At 39.8% G+C, this 19,381-nt stretch overlaps 1 protein-coding gene across 1 annotated transcript in view; it reads right to left on the reverse strand.

Moving 5' to 3' along the window:
• Positions 1-17,240, reverse strand: part of LOC122800807 (arrestin domain-containing protein 3-like) — a 253,670-nt gene extending 236,430 nt beyond the window's left edge. The window contains exon 1 of the mRNA XM_044070085.1: positions 17,139-17,240. Coding sequence (XP_043926020.1) covers positions 17,139-17,163 — 25 coding nt within the window. The 5' untranslated portion in view covers positions 17,164-17,240. The remainder of the gene's footprint in view (positions 1-17,138) is intronic.
• Between the last annotated feature and the right edge of the window lie 2,141 nt (positions 17,241-19,381).

Raw genomic sequence — 19,381 nt, forward strand, 5'->3', positions numbered from 1 at the left:
TTGATGCCTTGTATGTTAGACACAGGTCCCCTCTTAGCAGTCTGTTGGATACTGAGTATGGTGACAGGGCTTTGACTCAGTTCATGTAGGATATATTTTTGTCCTTGTATCCTTTTAGTAAGGTATCTCTGTGGGTGCGCCAGTTGTTGCATATGTCTGGACAGATACATGCTAAAGGGGGCATTATACTCAATGACTGGCCTAATAGAGGCTGAGTAAAGGTGGCCAATGACATCCCTAGATCTTGATACAATCCCTTTATTTAGAAGCTGCACAATATAAAAGGACTTTCTTATGACAGGGGACATATGTTGGTCAAAAGTAAGGTCACTGTTCAGAACAGTTTCCAAATTCTAAACAACTGGATCAGCTCTTAGGGGCTTATTGTCAATGTGCTAGTTAACTTCCCAAAGAAAAATCTTTTGCATACCAGCAAGATCAAGACATTCATAAACATACAGTCAAGTGGTGCATCCTATATCATATGTATGGTCCTGTGAAGACCAGCAAACTTTCAGACTTTGAACTGTCACTGTCCACAAAGGCAGCTAAGTAGCAGTAGTTTGCTAATATTAGCACTATGCACTATTAGTACAATGCACAATTAGTCACAATCATACTACACACTTGAGAAATAACATTCTGAAACATTCCATTCCTGTCTAGCTCACTGGTGATTTATAGAATAGATGAGCTAAATATTGCAGCTTATCTGTATCACAATGCCTCTATTCTGTGAAAGCTGCATATACGAGATGATCTATTAACAATGAGGCTGTCTAGCTTCATGGTAGGTAAGAGGTAAATATCTGCACCATTTGGAAATAGTGAAGAAAATATATACTTCAATGTTTTTGTCCATCGTTATGGGGTCTATATTATTACATCAAAGAACTGGGCCATCCAACAGCATTTCATTGCAAATGCCATTAATCAAAACTCCTTCTTCTGGGGGGTGCACCTCCCATACCTCCTGCTAATAATATATACCAGCTCCTAGATCGCACTACAGTAGGGAAAGGGCAAATGTCCATATCCTCACCATAATGCAATCTCATTCAGAGCGGTTTGATGAACGGCAGGTTTGATAAAGTCCAAAATGCTGTTCGATGATCTGATTCTTTAACGAAATCATAGGGACCCGGTATGTCATGCTTTGAGCAAAGGTGCATGATATTTGCAATTCTGGCAACTTTATACTGTGTATCTAGACACCATCTGCAGTTCTGTTTGCATATGCTTGCAAGTGTCTGCAAATAATATCTACTATACTTAGTTATCTAGCTTTGTACACAGAATATATGTAGAGGTGACAAATGTGTTTTTGATATATATATATATATATATATATATATATATATATATATATATATATATATATATACACACACACACACACACACACACACACACACACACACATAGTCTATTGATAAAGATATAGAAAATGGATACATAGAGATACAGAGATATACATTTGTTTTGTTTACAACTAATACAGTAGTCACTGGAGCCAGATTATTCCAGATTGCAACTCATTTTTTTCAATAAATAAAATTATGAAAGAATATCAAGCACTTCATTCTGCAGCCAAAAACAAAATTTCTTCTCACATTCTTGCTATGTAGGCTTTTCAGAGTTCAAGCCAAGACCAATACTTCTTTACATTCAGCTGCAGTTTTTTCCATTCAAGGCAGAGTTCTGGCAAAACAAATGAACAGCACTTACTGAGACCTCACAACAAAGAGTTGGTTGCTTTGTAATTCCACAGACGGAGCTACACCAAAATATGTTCACCTTCTACAAAGTCAGGAAAAATTCTAAATGGCTTCTTCTCTAAAGGGTCTAGCTCCTATCTCTTTCAGATATACCCACTAGATTGCTATATGTCATCATTGTAGTATATGTAAATTTTCCATTGTCCTCCCAGGAGCACGTTAAGAATCACCAGTCAGAAATGTGCTCTAAACCAGCACATTGGGCTTTATCTATCTCTCTGTGTAGCTGTTCAGTATCCTTAAAGCAGACATCCACCACTCTGACCTTACTGAGCTAGCACATTTTAAGGGAGCAGTAACCATGATGCTATTTGTAGCTATGTATCTCTCTCTCTCTCTCTCTCTATATATATATATATATATATATATATGTGTGTGTGTGTGTGTGTGTGGGAGTGTGTGAGTGTGTGTATGTATGTATATATATATATATATATATATATATATATATATATATATATATATATAGGTCTATGTGAAAATGCCAAAAGTCCACAACGCTGACAACGAGAACACCGACACCGGAAGATCGACAATGTAGAAGACCGAAGTTGAGAATCCCGATGCTGAGAACACCGACATGTTAAGATAAGTGTGCGATAAGGACGAACGTTAGGGTCAGGGTGTGGGTAAGGTAAGTGTGTGATAGTGACAGACGTTAGGGTAGGGTGCAGGTCAGGTAAGTGCGTGATAGTGATGGACTTTAGGTTTAGGGGCAGGTTAAGTGAGTTAGGGTTAGGGTGTGGGTAAGATAAGTGTGCGATAGTGACAGACTTGAGGATAAGGGGTGGATTAAGCGAGTTAGGGTTAGGGTGCAGGTAAGGTAAGAGTGCAGCAGTGGCAGACTTAAGAGTTAGGGGCGGATTAAGTGAGTTAGGGTTAGGGTGCGGGTAAGTATGCGATAGTGACGGACCTTAGGGTTAGGGTTTAGGTTAAGGTTAGTGCATAGATAGTTGTGTATGTAAGGTTTAGTGTAGGTTTGTAAGGTTTTTCGTGTGCTTGTGGTGTGTGTGTGTTTTTTGGGAAAGGTATTTGTTTTGTTGATTGTTGGGATTGTGGTTTGTTGGGCATGTGGAAGTTTCGTGTTTTTGAACTTTCGGTTTTGTCGTGTCGGTTATTTCATTGTCGGTGTTTTGGTGTGTCAGTGTTATCAGGTAGACCCATATATATATATATATATATATATATATATATATATATATATATATATATATATATATATATATATATATATCCACTGTATGCATACGTTGCTGGACATACACACACAAAGAAAGACATATGCCTCCTAGAAATGCATAGATTAAGTCCTCAGTTTATTTTAAATTGAATTACTTCATTTGATTTGAGAAATACAATGGAGTTGTTTGTCACTTTATACTGATACTGTAAAGTAGATGAAAATATCTGTGGAATGTTGTGCAGATGACAAACAGTTTGTAACTGCATAGACAGTGTTTCATTTGCATTTACACTGGAAAACTAGTCTTTTCCAATTGCCTGTTTCAACAAAATAAGGCTATTTAATAAAACATCATCATTAGACCGAGGGACTAAAGGAGGTAAGGGAGGTTTTCCTTTCCCCCATGGTTGTATAATCACAGGATTAGTAAAGTTGTAGATGCTGGAATGAGAAGCATGCAGGGGAGCACACTGTTTTTTTTTTTGGTTGTTTTAATTGATGGGGTGTCATGTCTGCCCATTTTTTTTATATAAGTTGTTTCAATTAAAGTAATTTCACTGCTTAGCCACATATTCATCTTACATGTCAAATATGTAGATTTATTTACTGCAGTAGTCCATATATTTCACTACAATCTTTATATTCGGCACTTGTGGCATATAGAACATTGTTTGACAGTGTTACTGTTATAGAAGAAATCTTATAATTCTGTATCTAGGGTGAATTATCTTTCTTAGTACTCCCAACTTTATTTCAAACCAAAAAAACTAATTCTTAATTTAATACAGACTACATAATTTTCTTTATAACTAATAAATAACAATATACTTATATTCATGTAATGAACCCAGGATATGAAAGTCTTTTCATAAAGTGGAATGCAGAATGCACTGGCACCTGTTTAAACCAGCATATCCAAGATTGTACTAGAATGTATTAAGCCTAATATTCACAAGTAACAGACATATAAAATATTTCATACTCTATAACTTATCAATGCTGAAATCATGTTAGCTGGATGAAAAATCTATAAAAACAGCATGCCACTACTTTTGCAAACAAACTTCAGTGTCAGCAATTAAACTACCAATCAAGAATTAAAATACAAATATATCTTTATTTGTATTTTATCCAAGACTTGGAGAGGTGTGGAACTGATGAGTAACTAGCATTTCAAAAAAGGAAAGAAAATTAGATTATTTTAATTATTTCAGTTCTGCTCGAATATTTAAGTGAAGTTGTGACTTGCTTGGTGATACTGCTTTGTATTTTTCTGCTCTGTTCCACTGATTGGATGTTTTAATTTATTCTGGGGCTTCAATCTTGTATTTTAATTAGCAGTAGGACAAAATTTGTGTTTCTGACCTTCTATGTCCACAAGCAGAATTACTGGTAAATGCTATCTGCTTGTATTTTAAACACTGCTGGGCAAAAGTCTTGTAGTTATTTTCACAGTTGTAAGACGGCATACTACTACTAGATTTGTGCCGTAATAATTTATTACTGCATTTTTTTCCATAAACAGTGTAAATGGTAAATTTCTGCATAGTAAGATGCTTTAAACTGCAGTAGAAGTTCAATAGTGCGAGAATTGTTTCTGTTCCAGTTTGGCTTCAGTGTTTTCATATTCTGCTTATCATTTATCTGCTTACATTCTGTGTCTACCCCATTCCCCACTAACACATTAATCTAAAGTTATTGAAAGAGCTCCAATACTGCCTTTATTTTGATTGGCTAGTGTTAAAAAATATGTATTTAAACATGTATAAAGTGCTAGTTTAAAAGCAAATAGTATATAATGCATTTTATTCTATTTATAATATGGCAATAAAAAATTATTATTATTTATTTATTTTACATTTGTTAACTGGGATGGTCCGACTGGATACATGTCCTTTTTCAGCGGTGGCCCGGGGAGAAAAGCTCCAACAGAGTTACATTGATAATTAGGTACAGTAAATGAGCTGAAAGAACTTAACAAAAACATAGGCTATTTACATACAAGTACAAGACTGCCATTACTATTTCTGAGATTACTACAAATGCAACATTAATAATATATTAGCAAGGACTGTAGGCAGTATAATGACATAGAGTTAGACAGGATACATATTTCTTTATCACAGTATACAAAGTACTTATCATCTTAGCTAGTTGTTTATGTTTTAGTTAATGGCACAGAGCTAGTCTGGGTTTGAGCAAGGACATAGCCAGTGTGACTTGAAGTGGAGTTTTAGACTATTTTTGAATTGACTTAGAGAAGTTGCAAGCGTGATGTTATTTGGGAGAGAGTTCCATATTTTACCAGTGGTGTTGACAAATAGCGCGTCACCACCTAGGTTGAGAGATTTAGTTGTTTGGACAAGGAGTCTGTTTGCTGAGCGAAGGCAGCTTACATTGGAGTAGGGAGTCATTAAGTTTTTTAGTGCTGGGGTATTCTCAGGTTGTTTAAGGATTTTGAAGGCCTCTATGAGTTGGGACTGGTGAAGAAGGTATGGGAATTCTATCCATCCAAGCTTTTTCAGGTTAGTACAGTGGTGTGTTCTGTAGGGTAGGCCTGTAACAAACCTGGCAATGTGATTATAGCAGGATGAGAGCTTGGCCAGATCAGATTTGTTAAGGTGAGTGAGGACAGGAGAGGCATATAGTAGGGTAGAGAGAAGGTGTGAACGGGCTGTGGCTGCCCTGGCATTCGGGTAAGGAAGGCTTTAATTCTATATAGGGTCCCAAGTTTCTTGTTGACTGACTTAATGGCTTGGTTGATATGTATATCAAATCTGAGTTTATTGTCAATGTTTACTCCTAATAGTTTTGTATAGGTGTCTGGGGAGATGATGGTCCCATTATTGGATTTTATAGTGAAGTTTTCAGTCGGAGATCTATTGGTTGGGTAGAAGAGAAGTAACTTGGTTTTGTTTGGATTTAAGATCAGGAGATGGTTGGCAAGCCAGTTTTCGACTTTGGTGAAGCTATGTTGGGTGGTAGTTAGTAGATTTGCAAGAGAGGCATTGGAACATATTATAGTCGAGTCATCTGCATATTGAATGCAGGTGGCTTCAGGGATGACTGTTTGGATGTCGTTTATGAAGACTGAAAAGAGGAGAGGTCCTAATATGGAACCTTGAGGAACTCCTATGGTATTTGGTAGTAGGCAGGAGAGCTTGTTTTGCCACATTACTGCTTGATGTCTCCCAGTGAGGTAAGCTTGAAACCAGTCAAGGGCTGGAGTATCTAGATACAGGGTTTTTAAAGTATATAGAAGTAACTGATGGTTTACCATATCGAAGGCTTTTGATAGGTCCAGGAAGAGAGTGGAGGATATTCTTTTATTATTCCGGTTAAGATTAATGTTTTCAGTAAAAGAGAGGAGGGCAGTGGTTGTACTATGATGGGGTCTGAATCCATGTTGAGAGTCTGTGAGTAGTTTATTTTGGGTTAGATAGAGCATTAGTTGGTTGTGCATGCACTTTTCCATAATTTTGGCAAGTGGTGATAGTATGGCTATAGGTCTATAGTTGGATAGTTCTGTGGATGAATCTCCTTTGTGGAGTGGAATAACATAGGATATTTTCCAAATTGAGGGGATTGAGGCCTCGGTTATGGTTCTGTTAATTAGGATTGAGATAGGGTAGGCTACGACATCTGCAGCAATTTGCAGGTATTCAGCCGGCAGAAGATCGGCTGAAAGGGTGGTTGGCTTCAGTTTTTTCAAAAGGGATCTGATAAAGGATGTGGACACTGGCTGGAAGTTAAAAGAGAGTGGTGAGTCAGATATAGTGTTTATAGAAGTGTGGGGAGGAGAAAGTTGATTAGCTAATGACTGGATGGTTTCTGTGAAGAACGTATTGAATGAATTGGCTATATCTTCTTGGCTCTTGTCAGATAATGTTCCTGGGGTCGGAGTAGTGGATTTGCCTGGTTGGAGAAGTTTATTTATGCCTGCCCAGTACTTTTGAGGGTTATTCTGATGTTTATGTTGCAGATTGTAGAAGTAATTTTTCTTATCTAGTATGATGGCTTTTTTAGTCTCATTTCTAAGTTGTTGGAATTTGATACGATCTAGGGGTAGTTTGGTAGTGCGCCATTTATCCCACGCTTTGTCTCTAGTTGTTATTTTGGTTTTGGTGTCTGTTGTTAGCCAGGGTGCTAGTTGAGTTTTAATTCTTATTGAGCATTTAGGGGCATGTGAGTCAAGTATAGTAAGGAATGAATTGTTAAATGATGACACTGCCTCATCAAGGGGAAGGAACTTTAGTTTTTCCAGTTACATGATTTGAGTTCAAGTTGAAATTTAGTTGGGTCAAAGTTTTTCTTGGATCTGATAGACCTATAAATAGGTAAGCTTGTACAATTAATTTTGTCTTTCATGATGTATGTGAGCAGGTGATCACTAAGATCATTAGGGAGAGTTCCAGACATATAGTTCTGGGGATGACTGTTGGTGAGTATCCAGTCTAGTATACTCTCTTTTTGGTTATTGTTACCTGTACGTGTGGTAGATGATATTATCTGAGAGAATCCATGTAGGTTAACAGGGATGGGGTTGGACTGTGCTGTGCATTGGTTCCAGTCAATATTAACATCGCCCAGGACAATGGTTTCTTGAGGGTAGTTGTTGGCTATCCAATGTAGAATGACCTCTAGTGTTTCTACATTGTTCCCAGGGGGAATATAGGTGACAATTAGGTTAATGCCCTTAGGATTATTTAGTAGAATTTTTAGAGCTAGTATTTCAGCGTTTCCTCCTCTTTTCTTTACTCTATCTGCCCTAAGTATATTGTAACCAGGAGGCAGGATCTCATTGTCTTTGGTTGATGGCCGGAGCCATGTTTCAGATAGACACATTATGTTGGGGAGGTAAGTGGCTAGTACAGCATGCAGGCTATGTATCTTATTTTTTAGGCTTCTAATGTTTAAGTGGCATATTAGGAGGGAGTTGACCAGTCGGTGGGAGAGTGGTGGGCTGGTAGGATTTTGAGTTAAGGTTGGGCCTGGATTAGGATGGATGTCCCCATCTTTGATTATGTTTTTTCTTAGATACGCTAGTAGTCTAATAACTTTGAATAGTAGTTTTAGTTCATATTTGGATTTTGGTGTTGATTGGAGTGGTTTTTAGAAGCAAGTGGTTGGAATATATAATTTTGGGGTAGTGTAGTAGTGGGCAAGTTCCAGTCAGTGGAGGTAGGGGGTCTTGGTTTGGCATTTTGGATAAGAGAAACCTACAAATGTGAGATTTTCATAGCTAGTAAGAAAGTATGGCAGAATTAAGAGTGGTAAGATAAGAGGAAGGAGTTTATAATTATTTATAGACATGTTATATGTCATCAATGGGTGGGGTCAATGTGCTTCAGAGGAATAGTAGTGGTTAAACAGTAAAGTGGTGGGGGGGAGGAAATTGGAGAGGAAGTTGTGTAGGTTGGAGAGGAAGTAGGGGTGTGGCCTAGTGGCTATAAATGTAGACACAGTGGGGCGGGTGGGATAAGGGGGCAGGGAGGGGAGCGAGCCCAAGCGTAGCAAGGGTGAAGCGGAGCGGGGCTAACCCAGTCCCAGTTTTTGGTCCTATGAGTGGGGTAAATAGTCTGATAGTGTAAGTAAGCAGATTGGAGTACAGGCTTGAAATTCAACATAAACATATACAGTTGTAAAATGTCTAATACAATTAAACATAAATAGGCATTTACAGTTGTAAAACACTTACTGGAGAGACACTGAGCCTTCATGGGGCCTGTAGCAGAGTGGATTGTAGTTTTACAAATGGTGCCTGCCACAGGTAATATTTATTAACTCTGGGATTGTCTTAAGGTAATAAACAGGGAAGGGGAGGGGAGAACAAGGGTGTGAGCAGGCAGTTCTTTGTACTGCTGCTAATGAGCCAAAGCAAGACAAGTATGTGTTAAGAACAATCACAATTGACCAAGGACTGCTCTGAAACTGTAAGTCTTGTCTTAATTTCTCAGGTGGAAAACCAGGATAACCTTGTATCAGTAGGCTACTGTGGTATAGTTTAAATAAACAAACACACAATATTGATCAGTTATTGATACTATTTGCTAACAGAAGGGAATAAGAGAAAGTGGAAGATGTGTGTGTGTGTGTGTGTGGTGGTGGTGGTGGGGGGGGGGCTGCTTACAGCCAAAGCACAGTGCTCTCCAGGGGAAAATGCAGATTGGCTCAAACAGTTAGACACATACTCAAAGTTAGCTGTAGCTGTTTGCAGACAGTTCAGACCCGGACTGCACTTTTCTTATAGGAATGTTAAAGGTGGTACCAGAGTTGAATACTTAAGAGTGGTGTTAGGTTCAAAGTTAGCTGTAGCTGTTTGCAGACAGTTCAGACCCGGACTGCACTTTTCTTATAGGAATGTTAAAGGTGGTACCAGAGTTGAATACTTAAGAGTGGTGTTAGGTTCAAAGTTAGCTGTAGCTGTTTGCAGACAGTTCAGACCCGGACTGCACTTTTCTTATAGGAATGTTAAAGGTGGTACCGGAGTTGAAAATGATTTTACATGTAATTGCTTAAAGCTTTGGAGCTGCAGTGTATTTAAACTCTGACCCTGGCAGTAGCCAGCTCAGCAAGCTTATGTTTTTCACTAATAATTATCTGCTGGGTCAAAAAAATTAAATATATAAAGCATTAAAAATTCTTCTTCCTTCCTCTAAAATAATTGGCCTTGTAAATGTTATCAAGAAATAAAACACAGCTGCTAAAGTAATGTTGCAAGAAGAACAAAAAAGTATATTACAAGACTAAACCAACTATTGTATTCAAGCAGGCCTGACCTTAAAAAAGTAACATTTTACAAAAAGACATTATAACTAACCAGGTGCTTTGCAAAGGCTGTATTATTCCCATGAAAAAACTTTTAAAATGTATAACATCAGCTTTTTCTTATGAATAGAATATTGTAGACCATAGTGATGTAAGTGTCCTGTGACTAACCACGTCAGTAAAGTGGGCACAGCTTAAATGTAAGACTATATAAAATTGTGTATTTCCTGCATCATGTCAGACAAAACTCTACTTGTATGTTTTTTTGCCTCCTTGTGTACACTAGTAAACTTTTGTATCTGAGCCTCCTGTGTTGTTATCATTTGTTTTTATTTAACAGCTAGCACTCTGGCTAGGTCCTATTTCCAAAACAGAGCTATACCCACCCAGTGTCTTTTAACCAAGTATCGGAGGGCTTTTTAGAATTTTTTCTCATGTTTACTGGCAACCACTTAGTCCTTAAACAATCAGACAAACAATGCAGGAGGTGTAATTGCACAATGGCATTGGAGACTAAAATCCCACAGGGATCGGTCCTGGCTCTTTTCCTGTTTGGTATCTACTTCTCAGAAGTCCAGGCCAACATGAAGGGTCTCTGGCTGACAAAATTTGCAGACGATTGCAAGTTGGGAGCCATTATTAACTCCAAAAGTGATGTTGACATCCTACAGAAAGGCCTCACTGAGACCAACAACTGGTGTCAGAACCATGGCCTTAAGCTCAATGCCAAAAAATGTATCATCATCCCCTTAGGAAAAAACCTAGTTCCCATAAATTACCACACCAATGGAAGTCCACTGAACACAGAAGGCATTATAAGACATCTGGGAATGCAGGTTGACAGCAACCTCCCTTTTGACCACCACATTGCCACTGTGGTCAGAAAGTCCATCTGTGTGGCACATCACATTACTAAGGGTTTGCATCCAGGAAGAAAGAGGTCATTGTCTCCCTCTACTCTTCCCTCATTAAGCCAGTCATTGAGTACAATGCCCCATTTGGCATGTTACCTCACTAGACACCTGCAACAACAGGAGAGGCCACAAAAGTACCTCACAAAGAGGATCCTAGGCCTTAAACACTTGTCCTATATGGACAGACTCCAAACACTCTAACTATTCTCTGTCTCATATCTCCTACTTAGTGGTGATCTCTGCTTGACTTACAAAGCCATGTCTGACCCAGCTCTGTTAGAAATGCTACATCTAAAGAAATCCCAATCCCTCTGCACCACATGCTCCTGAGACCTCAATTTCATTACCACAATCAACAGAACATGTTGGAGGGACAGGCTCATAACCCAGAGACTGCCCATGCTATGGAATAGACTTCCCATACATGTCAAACAGAGCACTTTACTGGCCATGTCCATGAGAAATCTTGATGAGTGGATGAGAAATAGAAAATTCACCCTGGAGATCACTGCAGTGGCTCTACTCGACAGAGTCACTAGGAACTAAGGACAGGTGGCACAATGCTAGGGTAATCCTATGGGCTAGGCTTGTAAAGGCTCCAGGGCCATTAGCCTAGTACATACCTATTAACCTATGAACCTATACATGTCAAGCAGAGCACCTCACTGGCCCTCTTCAAGAGTAATCTTGATGAGTGGATGGGAAATAGAAAGGTCTCCCCAGGGATCACTGCAGTGGCTCTACTTGATAGAGGCATTGGGAACCAACTTTGGGCAGCATGATGCTGGGGCACTTCTATGGGTTAGCCTTGTAAAGTCTCCAAGTCCATTAGCCTAGTACACATCTATGAAACTATAAAGAAATCTACATCAGGTTTTTGAAACCACACACAACACTCACATAGACTAACATATGCTGAGGCAATTAAAAGCAATCCTCCTAAACAACAAAGGTCATGTAGACCACCTGCTGTCAAAATTATGCCTCAGCAAACCTGAAGACACTGTGAAAAAACAACACCTAACAACACACATACTGTCACTCTGAGTAGAGTCCCAAACATTGAGCCCCTAAGGCATGCAGATACACTTCCCATGGCTCTCATCATAGGATCATAGGATCATAGGCTGGTACTAGTCTATTGGACCTGAGGCTCTTATAAGCCTAGCCAAGAGTTTAGCACATGTTTAGACAAGTCAGCAACCAAAGTCCCTGTCCAGCAGGGACACAGGTGGACTCCCAGGGGTGTATTTTCTGTTTGCTATCCAGTTATCCCAGTTGCACTTAAAAAAGAATAATGAGGTACTCTGCTTTACGTGGAGAGGGAGTCTATTCCACAGATGGGGAGTCTCCTGGACACAAATCTGTCCTGCTAACAAGTCCTATTGATATCACACACCTGGTTGAGTTCACGCGTATGGGTTGCTCGAGTAGCGCTTGACTTGCGGATATACAGCAGTCCCATCAAGGGGAGGTCTGAGATTGCTTTGTATGCCAGACAGAGGTCACCTCTGAGGAGTCTGTGTGAAATTGAGTAGAAGGACAGGGCTTTTAGCCTATCTGTGTAGGGCACATGTTTGAGGCCGTGAATTCTCTTGGTAAGCATCCTCTGTGGTCTCTCCAGCTGCTGCATGTGCTTTGCAAGGTACATGCCATAGGTGGCATTGTACTCAATATTTGGCCTTATAAGGGAAGAATACAAGGATGTTATGACCTCTTTGTCCCTTGTTGAGATACCCTTACTTATGAGGTGGGCCATGTAGAAAGCTTTCTGTACAATGGAAGCAACACGGTGGTCAAAAGTCAGGTTGCTATCAACCTGGGTGCCCAAATCCCTCAATACTGATTGTGTACTTAGGACATTATTATTAATGTGATAATATGTGGGGGCGTCCCTCTCCCCAAAGGGGATGATGAGCATTTTTTTGGCATTCAGCTTGAGGCCATGTTTCTGGCACCAGTCATTTGTTTGAGTGAGACCCTCTTGGAGAATGTCCACATCACTTGGGGAATTGATGATTGCCCCCAGCTTGCAGTCATCTGCAAACCTGGTCAGCCATAACCTACTGATTTTGGCCTGCATCTCAGAGAAGTATATCCCAAATAACAGAGGTCCAAAGACCAATCCCTGGGGTATGCAACTCATTACTGGTCTACTGCTTGTGGTGGCTTCCCCTATTTTGATTAGGTGGGTTCTATCAATGAACTAGTTTGCTACCTATCTGGTAACATATGGATTGATGCCTAGTTGAGAGAGTTTATCTACTATGTCTGAGTGGGGAATAGTGTCAAAGGCTTTGGCCAAGTCAAGGTAGGTGGTATTCACCATCTTCCCCTCATCCATGGCTTTGGTGACTGTCTCAAAGAAGTCAACCAGATTTAACAGACATGAACTCACCTTGACAAAGCCAAACTGTATGGAGTCGAGTGCTTAGAGGTTGTTCATAAGGGACTCCATTGTAAGATATACTGATATCCCTCTAACAAGGCTGAACAAGGAGAAGAGAACTGCTAGTTTGGCATCTAGAGCCATAATCCACACTCAAGTCATTACAGTCAGGAACCAGTATGATTTCATCATAGTCCATGTAGGTGTAAATGACCTGAGATGTACCTTTCTGGACTGTGTGAAGAAAGACATTATGGAGTTTTCAGACAATGTGTCCCAAGCTGGTATGAACTTGACACTTAGCAGGATATTATCATCACAGAGGATGATCCTACAATATGAGCACAAAAAATGAGTGATTTCAACAACTGTCTGTCTTTCTGGTGTCATTCTAAGGGGATCCAATATTTGCCATCTTAGGAGATCAAGGTCAACAGACCACATTGTTTCACCAAGGATGGTCTCCCCTTTCCCCTCTAGGCTTTTGAATACTGCCCTAGGCTTTGTCCTCCCTGCAGTGCCTTTTTCAGGCAATGCCAAATTGACAAACCTACCGACATGGCAAAATCAGTTCAACAGAAACTGAAAGTGTTACCTCTCAATGCCATGCGCTTAAATAAAAATCTACACTCCCTCCAAGCCCTCTTCACACTCAAGAATATAGATATCTAGACATGTTTTAAAGCAGTAAAGAGTACCCGGACAGTGCAAAGTTTCAGTGCCTTCCACACTTTTAAACCAGTAGCTCTGCAGACAAGGGTTAAATGTGGAGGTGACTCAATATACATCAATAATAAACATGCCTCTTGGGTGAGGGTGGTGAAACAAAATGACATGCTGAAGTACTTCCTTGGGTGGATCACAGGGAGACAAATTCCCATACTATATCCTAGCCAGCTATAGGTCACCTCCATGTCCCAAAAAGCTCAGAGTGCATATTTGGACCTATTGGAGACACTTACCATCCAGCCTAACATCCTACTCATGGGAGAGTTTAATTACCCCTCTATAGACTGGTAATACTACACAGCCTCAAATATACAGGCACAGAAACGTTTGGACTTTGTAAATACAAACATCCTTGACCAAATAGTAAATAGGCCTACTAGAGGTTCCAACATACTGGACCTCATGCTCACAAATATGGGAGAATGCTGTCCACCCCCCATGTCTTGTCCTCCCTCGTAAGGTCTGACCATAATGCTACCTCCTTTGAAATCAAAATCAACTCCATAATCCCATTAAAACCTGTAACAGTTAGTAACTATTCCAAGGCAAATTACTTGTTATTAAGTGATGGTTTTTCAAAATGCAGTGCCTTTCCAAACACCGAGAACACACCAGCCTATTCTGAATAGCTCTCAGATACTCTGTACAGCCACATCATTGGCTACATAGAGGGTGCTGTACCTACCAGAAGTAAGTCCAGAACTAGCCCTAGAGACAAACTGCCCTGGCAGCATCCCAAATTAAACAGGATATACAACAAAAGGAAATAAAATAAGGGTAATTCCCATAAATATAAAAACTTTCTCATCAAAGTAAATAGGCAACTAAGAGGGCTAATTCATTCTAGCAAAGCCAACTTTGAGGTTAAGATATCCTCCCAGGTGAGAGATAGCCATAAGGTCTTCTTCAGCTATGTCAGGAACCGCAAGGGTAGCACAAAGCAAGGTACTGAACTGGTGGTTAATGGTGTCAGTTTCACAGATTCTGGTGATATATCAACCTAGTTAGTAGACAAATTCAGTTTCAGCTTTACACTCCTCTTACCCCCAACCACCCCCCAATAATATCCTCAAACATAACTCTTCCAACTATAATTAGGCAGCATGCACTGGCTGCACTTGCTAAAGCCAATAATACGGTATCAATGGGCACCAATAACATCCTAGGATGCCTCCTGCTTAGTCTAAAATATGACTTATCAGGACCCCTGGAGTCATTATTTAACTATAGTCTTAAAACAGGATTTGTGCCATGTGAATGGAAGACTGCAACAGTTATCCCTCTTCATAAGGGTGGACCTTCAACAGATCCTGGAAACTACAGACCTATTTGTCTAACTAGTCTTATTTGCAAAGCCAAGCCATGGAAAGAATTTTGGAAATTATCAACAAGCACATAGACCTCCAGACACTGGATCCATCCCAATTTGGCTTTCTCAAAGGAAGGTCATGCCTACGGAATCTGATGGACTTCTTTGAAAAGGTCACTAAGGCAATGTATAACAGAGAAAACTGTGCATACTGCCTACCTAGATCTGGCTAAGGCACTTGATACAACACCCCACACATGCATTGCCAAAAAAGTTGCAGAACTAGGTATAAACCCCTTTATAACATGCTGGATAGCAAGCTGGCTCCCTGATTGGACACAGGAGGTTAGAATCAGTAAAGCCACCTCCACAAAGAGGCCAGTCACCAATGGAGTACCCCAGGTCTTTGTGTTAGGCCCATGCCTCTTTGGCATCTACTTCTCAGATGCCAAAGCCAATGTCAAAGGCCTCTGGCCAACCAAGTTTGCAGATGATTGAAAACTTGGAGTAGTTATTGAATCCCCTCAAGATGAAAACACCCTTCAGGAAGCTCTAATACAGACAATTATGTGGTGCCAAAGCCATGGCTTAAATCTCAGTACCAAGAAATGCATTATACTACCTATCAGGAAGTCTGCCACCCAGGGTAACTAAGTCATCAGTCAAACATCCCTGTAAGTTTATTCATTAGTTAGGGATCTGGGAACTCTTGTAGTTAGTAACATAGTCTTCGACCAACATGTGCCCAAATTAGAAAGAAAATGCTTTTGTGTTGCTCAACGTATAAGCAAGGGCATGGCATCTAGGTCCAGAGAGGCCATCATACCACAGTAGTTGGCCCTCATCATGCCTATTATAGAGTATAATGCCCACTTTGATATGTACCTGACCAAATACATGCAGCAACTAGAATGTCCGCAAAGATTCCTTACAAAAAGAATACAGGAGTAAACAATGTCCTACACTGAAAGCCCTGTCTCTTTAGTTGGTATCATAGAGACTTCTGAGAGGTGATCTTTGCCTAACAAGGAAGGGATCCCTGGAACCTGTTTTGATGAATATTTTGCATATCCACAAAACAAACAGCATCAGAACTGCTAGATTAAAAGACCTAAATGTTGCTTTCAACATGAATAGGACATTTTGGAGAGACAGATATGTTTCTAAGATAATTCCCATTCCCTGGAACAGGCTCCCTGTCCATGTGAAGCAGAGTTCCTCATTATCCCTATTTAAGTACAACTTGGACTGATCAGAATCAGAAATCAGAAGTAATCAGAAATTCACCCTCGACTGACTCCTACGTCTTTGATGGACAAGAGGCAGTCAGTAAATCACCTCCAATAAATCAAATATAAATCAAATTAATGGGTCACATTTGGGTGTACAGCTAGGCTTTTAAGGGTCCTAGTGGTTGTTAGCCTAGTATTCACCTATGGACCTAAGAAATTTGCTATTCGATTTCCTTAATGCATCTTGATACATCTGTCATGCATTGTCACTAACAGGTTGACTTGCATCATCATGGAATGCCGATATACATCATAAACCTGATGGTACTTACAGCACATTTCATTATCAACCCCTGTCTCTGAAGTCTTCTAATTGGCTAAGTAGAATACCTCAGTGCAATTTCCCAACTGCAGGGACTACGTTAAACACTGAAATGTAAGTGTGCATTTCTTTGCTTGAGAGCAAACTTCCTATAGGCATATTTTCAAACTAGTAGTTTCACTACAACAGCTTTGCACACAGATCATCAGTCATTTCACTGTGTTAAGCACTGCTGATCACAGAGACCCTAACACATGAAGGTTTCAGTTTCATTGTTAACTGACCTGTACCACTACAGTCACTATGACTACAGGAAATAAGTTACTGTTTGAAAATTAAATCGTAAAAAGTATTTCTTCATCTGCTATGCAATTCACAACAGGTACTAGTCCAAAGACTGCTTTCCAAACTCAGAGAAACACTATAATATTTTTAAACAGCTGAATAATGAGAAAAAAGAACTAATTATTTAAACCAAACTATAATGAGTAAATAGCTGTCAGTAAGTACTCACCGGGAGTATAGCCCATCCTTTCCATTGTGACAGTTAAGATTACTGGTCCAAAAGAACAGCAGAAACAACCAATAGTCTTCTTGTTTGTTAGAGTCTGAGGGATCTGCAAGAGTTAAAGCAATATACTGTTATATATTCTACAAAGGCATGAGATGGTTATAAAAAAGTGATGTAGTGACTAAACTAACAGGTTGCTCCATTTGTAAATATCTTAATCATGAAGAAAATATCTGTATTGATTGTATAATTGTATTAAAAATGGTAATCATGTTAAACATCTGCCAAGTTATAAAATGAACAACTGAAACAAGTATGCTGAAAGGCTAGCAAGAGTATAAGAAAGCTGTACTTAGCCATGTGTGAGGAAAATCAGCACATTATCAATATATTGGGCAGGATTCACGAAGCCTCAGTGTAAGAGTTACAAGTCTTACACGGAGGCTGCAGTTAAACGGTGTGATGTCAGCATGCCATGCATATGCATGAGGGCATGCTGACTCACACTCAAGGCTAACATGGTCTGTGTAAGAAAGTAGGGGGCGTCTGCAGGGCGAGTCCTGCAAACGGACACGCCCCTACAAGAGGAACAGTCCCGAAAGTAAACCCCCACGAGAGAGTCCGCGTAAATGTTAAGCAAACACAACACAACAAATGCCCCCACAGACTATAAACATAAAATGTAAAAATTAACATGTTATATATTTTTTCTAAGTTTTAAAGATGTTTGCCCGTAATTGCGCTCATTTGCACGGGCGTGCCCGTCGCTTAGCCACAGTTAGCAGTCAGTGGAAAAGCATATAAGATCTAAATATGCAAAGAAAGCCAAGTAGCAATAGCATATCGGTAGAGACGTTGGCTGAAGAGGAGGCAGTCACGGTTCGAGCCCCCACAACATCAATTTTTATTTCTAGTGAAATAAGCACAAAACAATTCCCTGACATATATGTACATATATAAAATTATATTTTATGTAAAATGTAATGAAATGGGTCATGTATTTTGAAGAAATGTGAGATAAAAAAATAAAAAAAATGTCAGATGTGCCTATAACTGAGCTACGCTCTAACAAGCTGAGTATGTCTGCCCATAGGTGAGTAGTGGTTCAACAGGTGTAAAATGAGACACACCACCTAGCTTGTGTAGACAGTCATAAAAAAAAAAAAAGCAATGGCCAGGCTCAAACTCAGGGTACCAAGCACCATAGTCAAAGCACTGAACCACTAAGCCATGACAGTTGCTCTGAGAAATGCAGTATTAGCATATATATAGGAATGAATGGAAAGAGAAGCATGACAAAGCAAGTTTTGTGAAGCTGATACATTTCCAAAATGGCCAATCACAGATAAGTGCAGGAAAAACGGCATATATAAGCCCCATAGGCGGGAATACACAGCATAACTGATTGTGGAATCAATTTGCAGTCAGGACGGCAGGGATAGGAGAGGGTAGTTGCTTCTGAGCACAGAGGTGGGGCATTGAGGAGTCCAAATATATGGTTTGGCTCCTCGTCCATGATCATGAGGCCCAACTCATGCAGGGCCAGGTCCTGTGGGGAGCATACAAAGCTGAGGCATGGGACCGGTTGGCACATGATCTCACCAGTGCAACAGGAATACCAAGGACTGGTGAACAGGTCCGTCACCACCATGCGGACCTGAAGAGATGGAAGCAAGACCAACTGAACCATTGGATCCAGGAAGCCCGGCAAATGCCCAACGCCCCACTACTGAGTAAGTTACATGTAATTATTTATGTAAGAAATTAACCTAGCTGATATTATGGAGATGTGTATTCCAAAATTACTTCATTTATATTACAGCTGCAGGTGTCCGTTCCATGAATCGTCGAGCCTATGCTGATAGGCTTGTGCGGTTGCACCACCAGGCAGGTTAGTAATTCTCTCCCTGTAACTGTTAAAAAATATAAGTATGACAGCTTGCAAAAGAGTGCAGTAAAGTCACTTATTAATAAAAAGTTCAAGTAACAGTGTAAGAGAGATTCTGCTAGTACTGTGTGATTACATAAGTGTGATGAAGCCTGTAATCCAAAAATAAAAATGAAACAAGTCTGAAATAAAGATGTTCCACCTGTAATGTAATAGTACATAACCTGCAGAAGGCTGTAAATTACAGCTACACAAGCTGAGTACAACACGTGTGTGAAATATATCCCCGTTTAAAATCTGAAACATGACACAAGTGAGACTGTTGGAAAGGATTGCTGTAACCAAGTAAAACATGTCA

This window comes from Protopterus annectens, chromosome 4.part1, assembly GCF_019279795.1.
Source record: "Protopterus annectens isolate FY-2018-M chromosome 4.part1, PAN1.0, whole genome shotgun sequence".
In the NCBI taxonomy this organism is placed as follows: Eukaryota; Metazoa; Chordata; order Ceratodontiformes; family Protopteridae; genus Protopterus; species Protopterus annectens.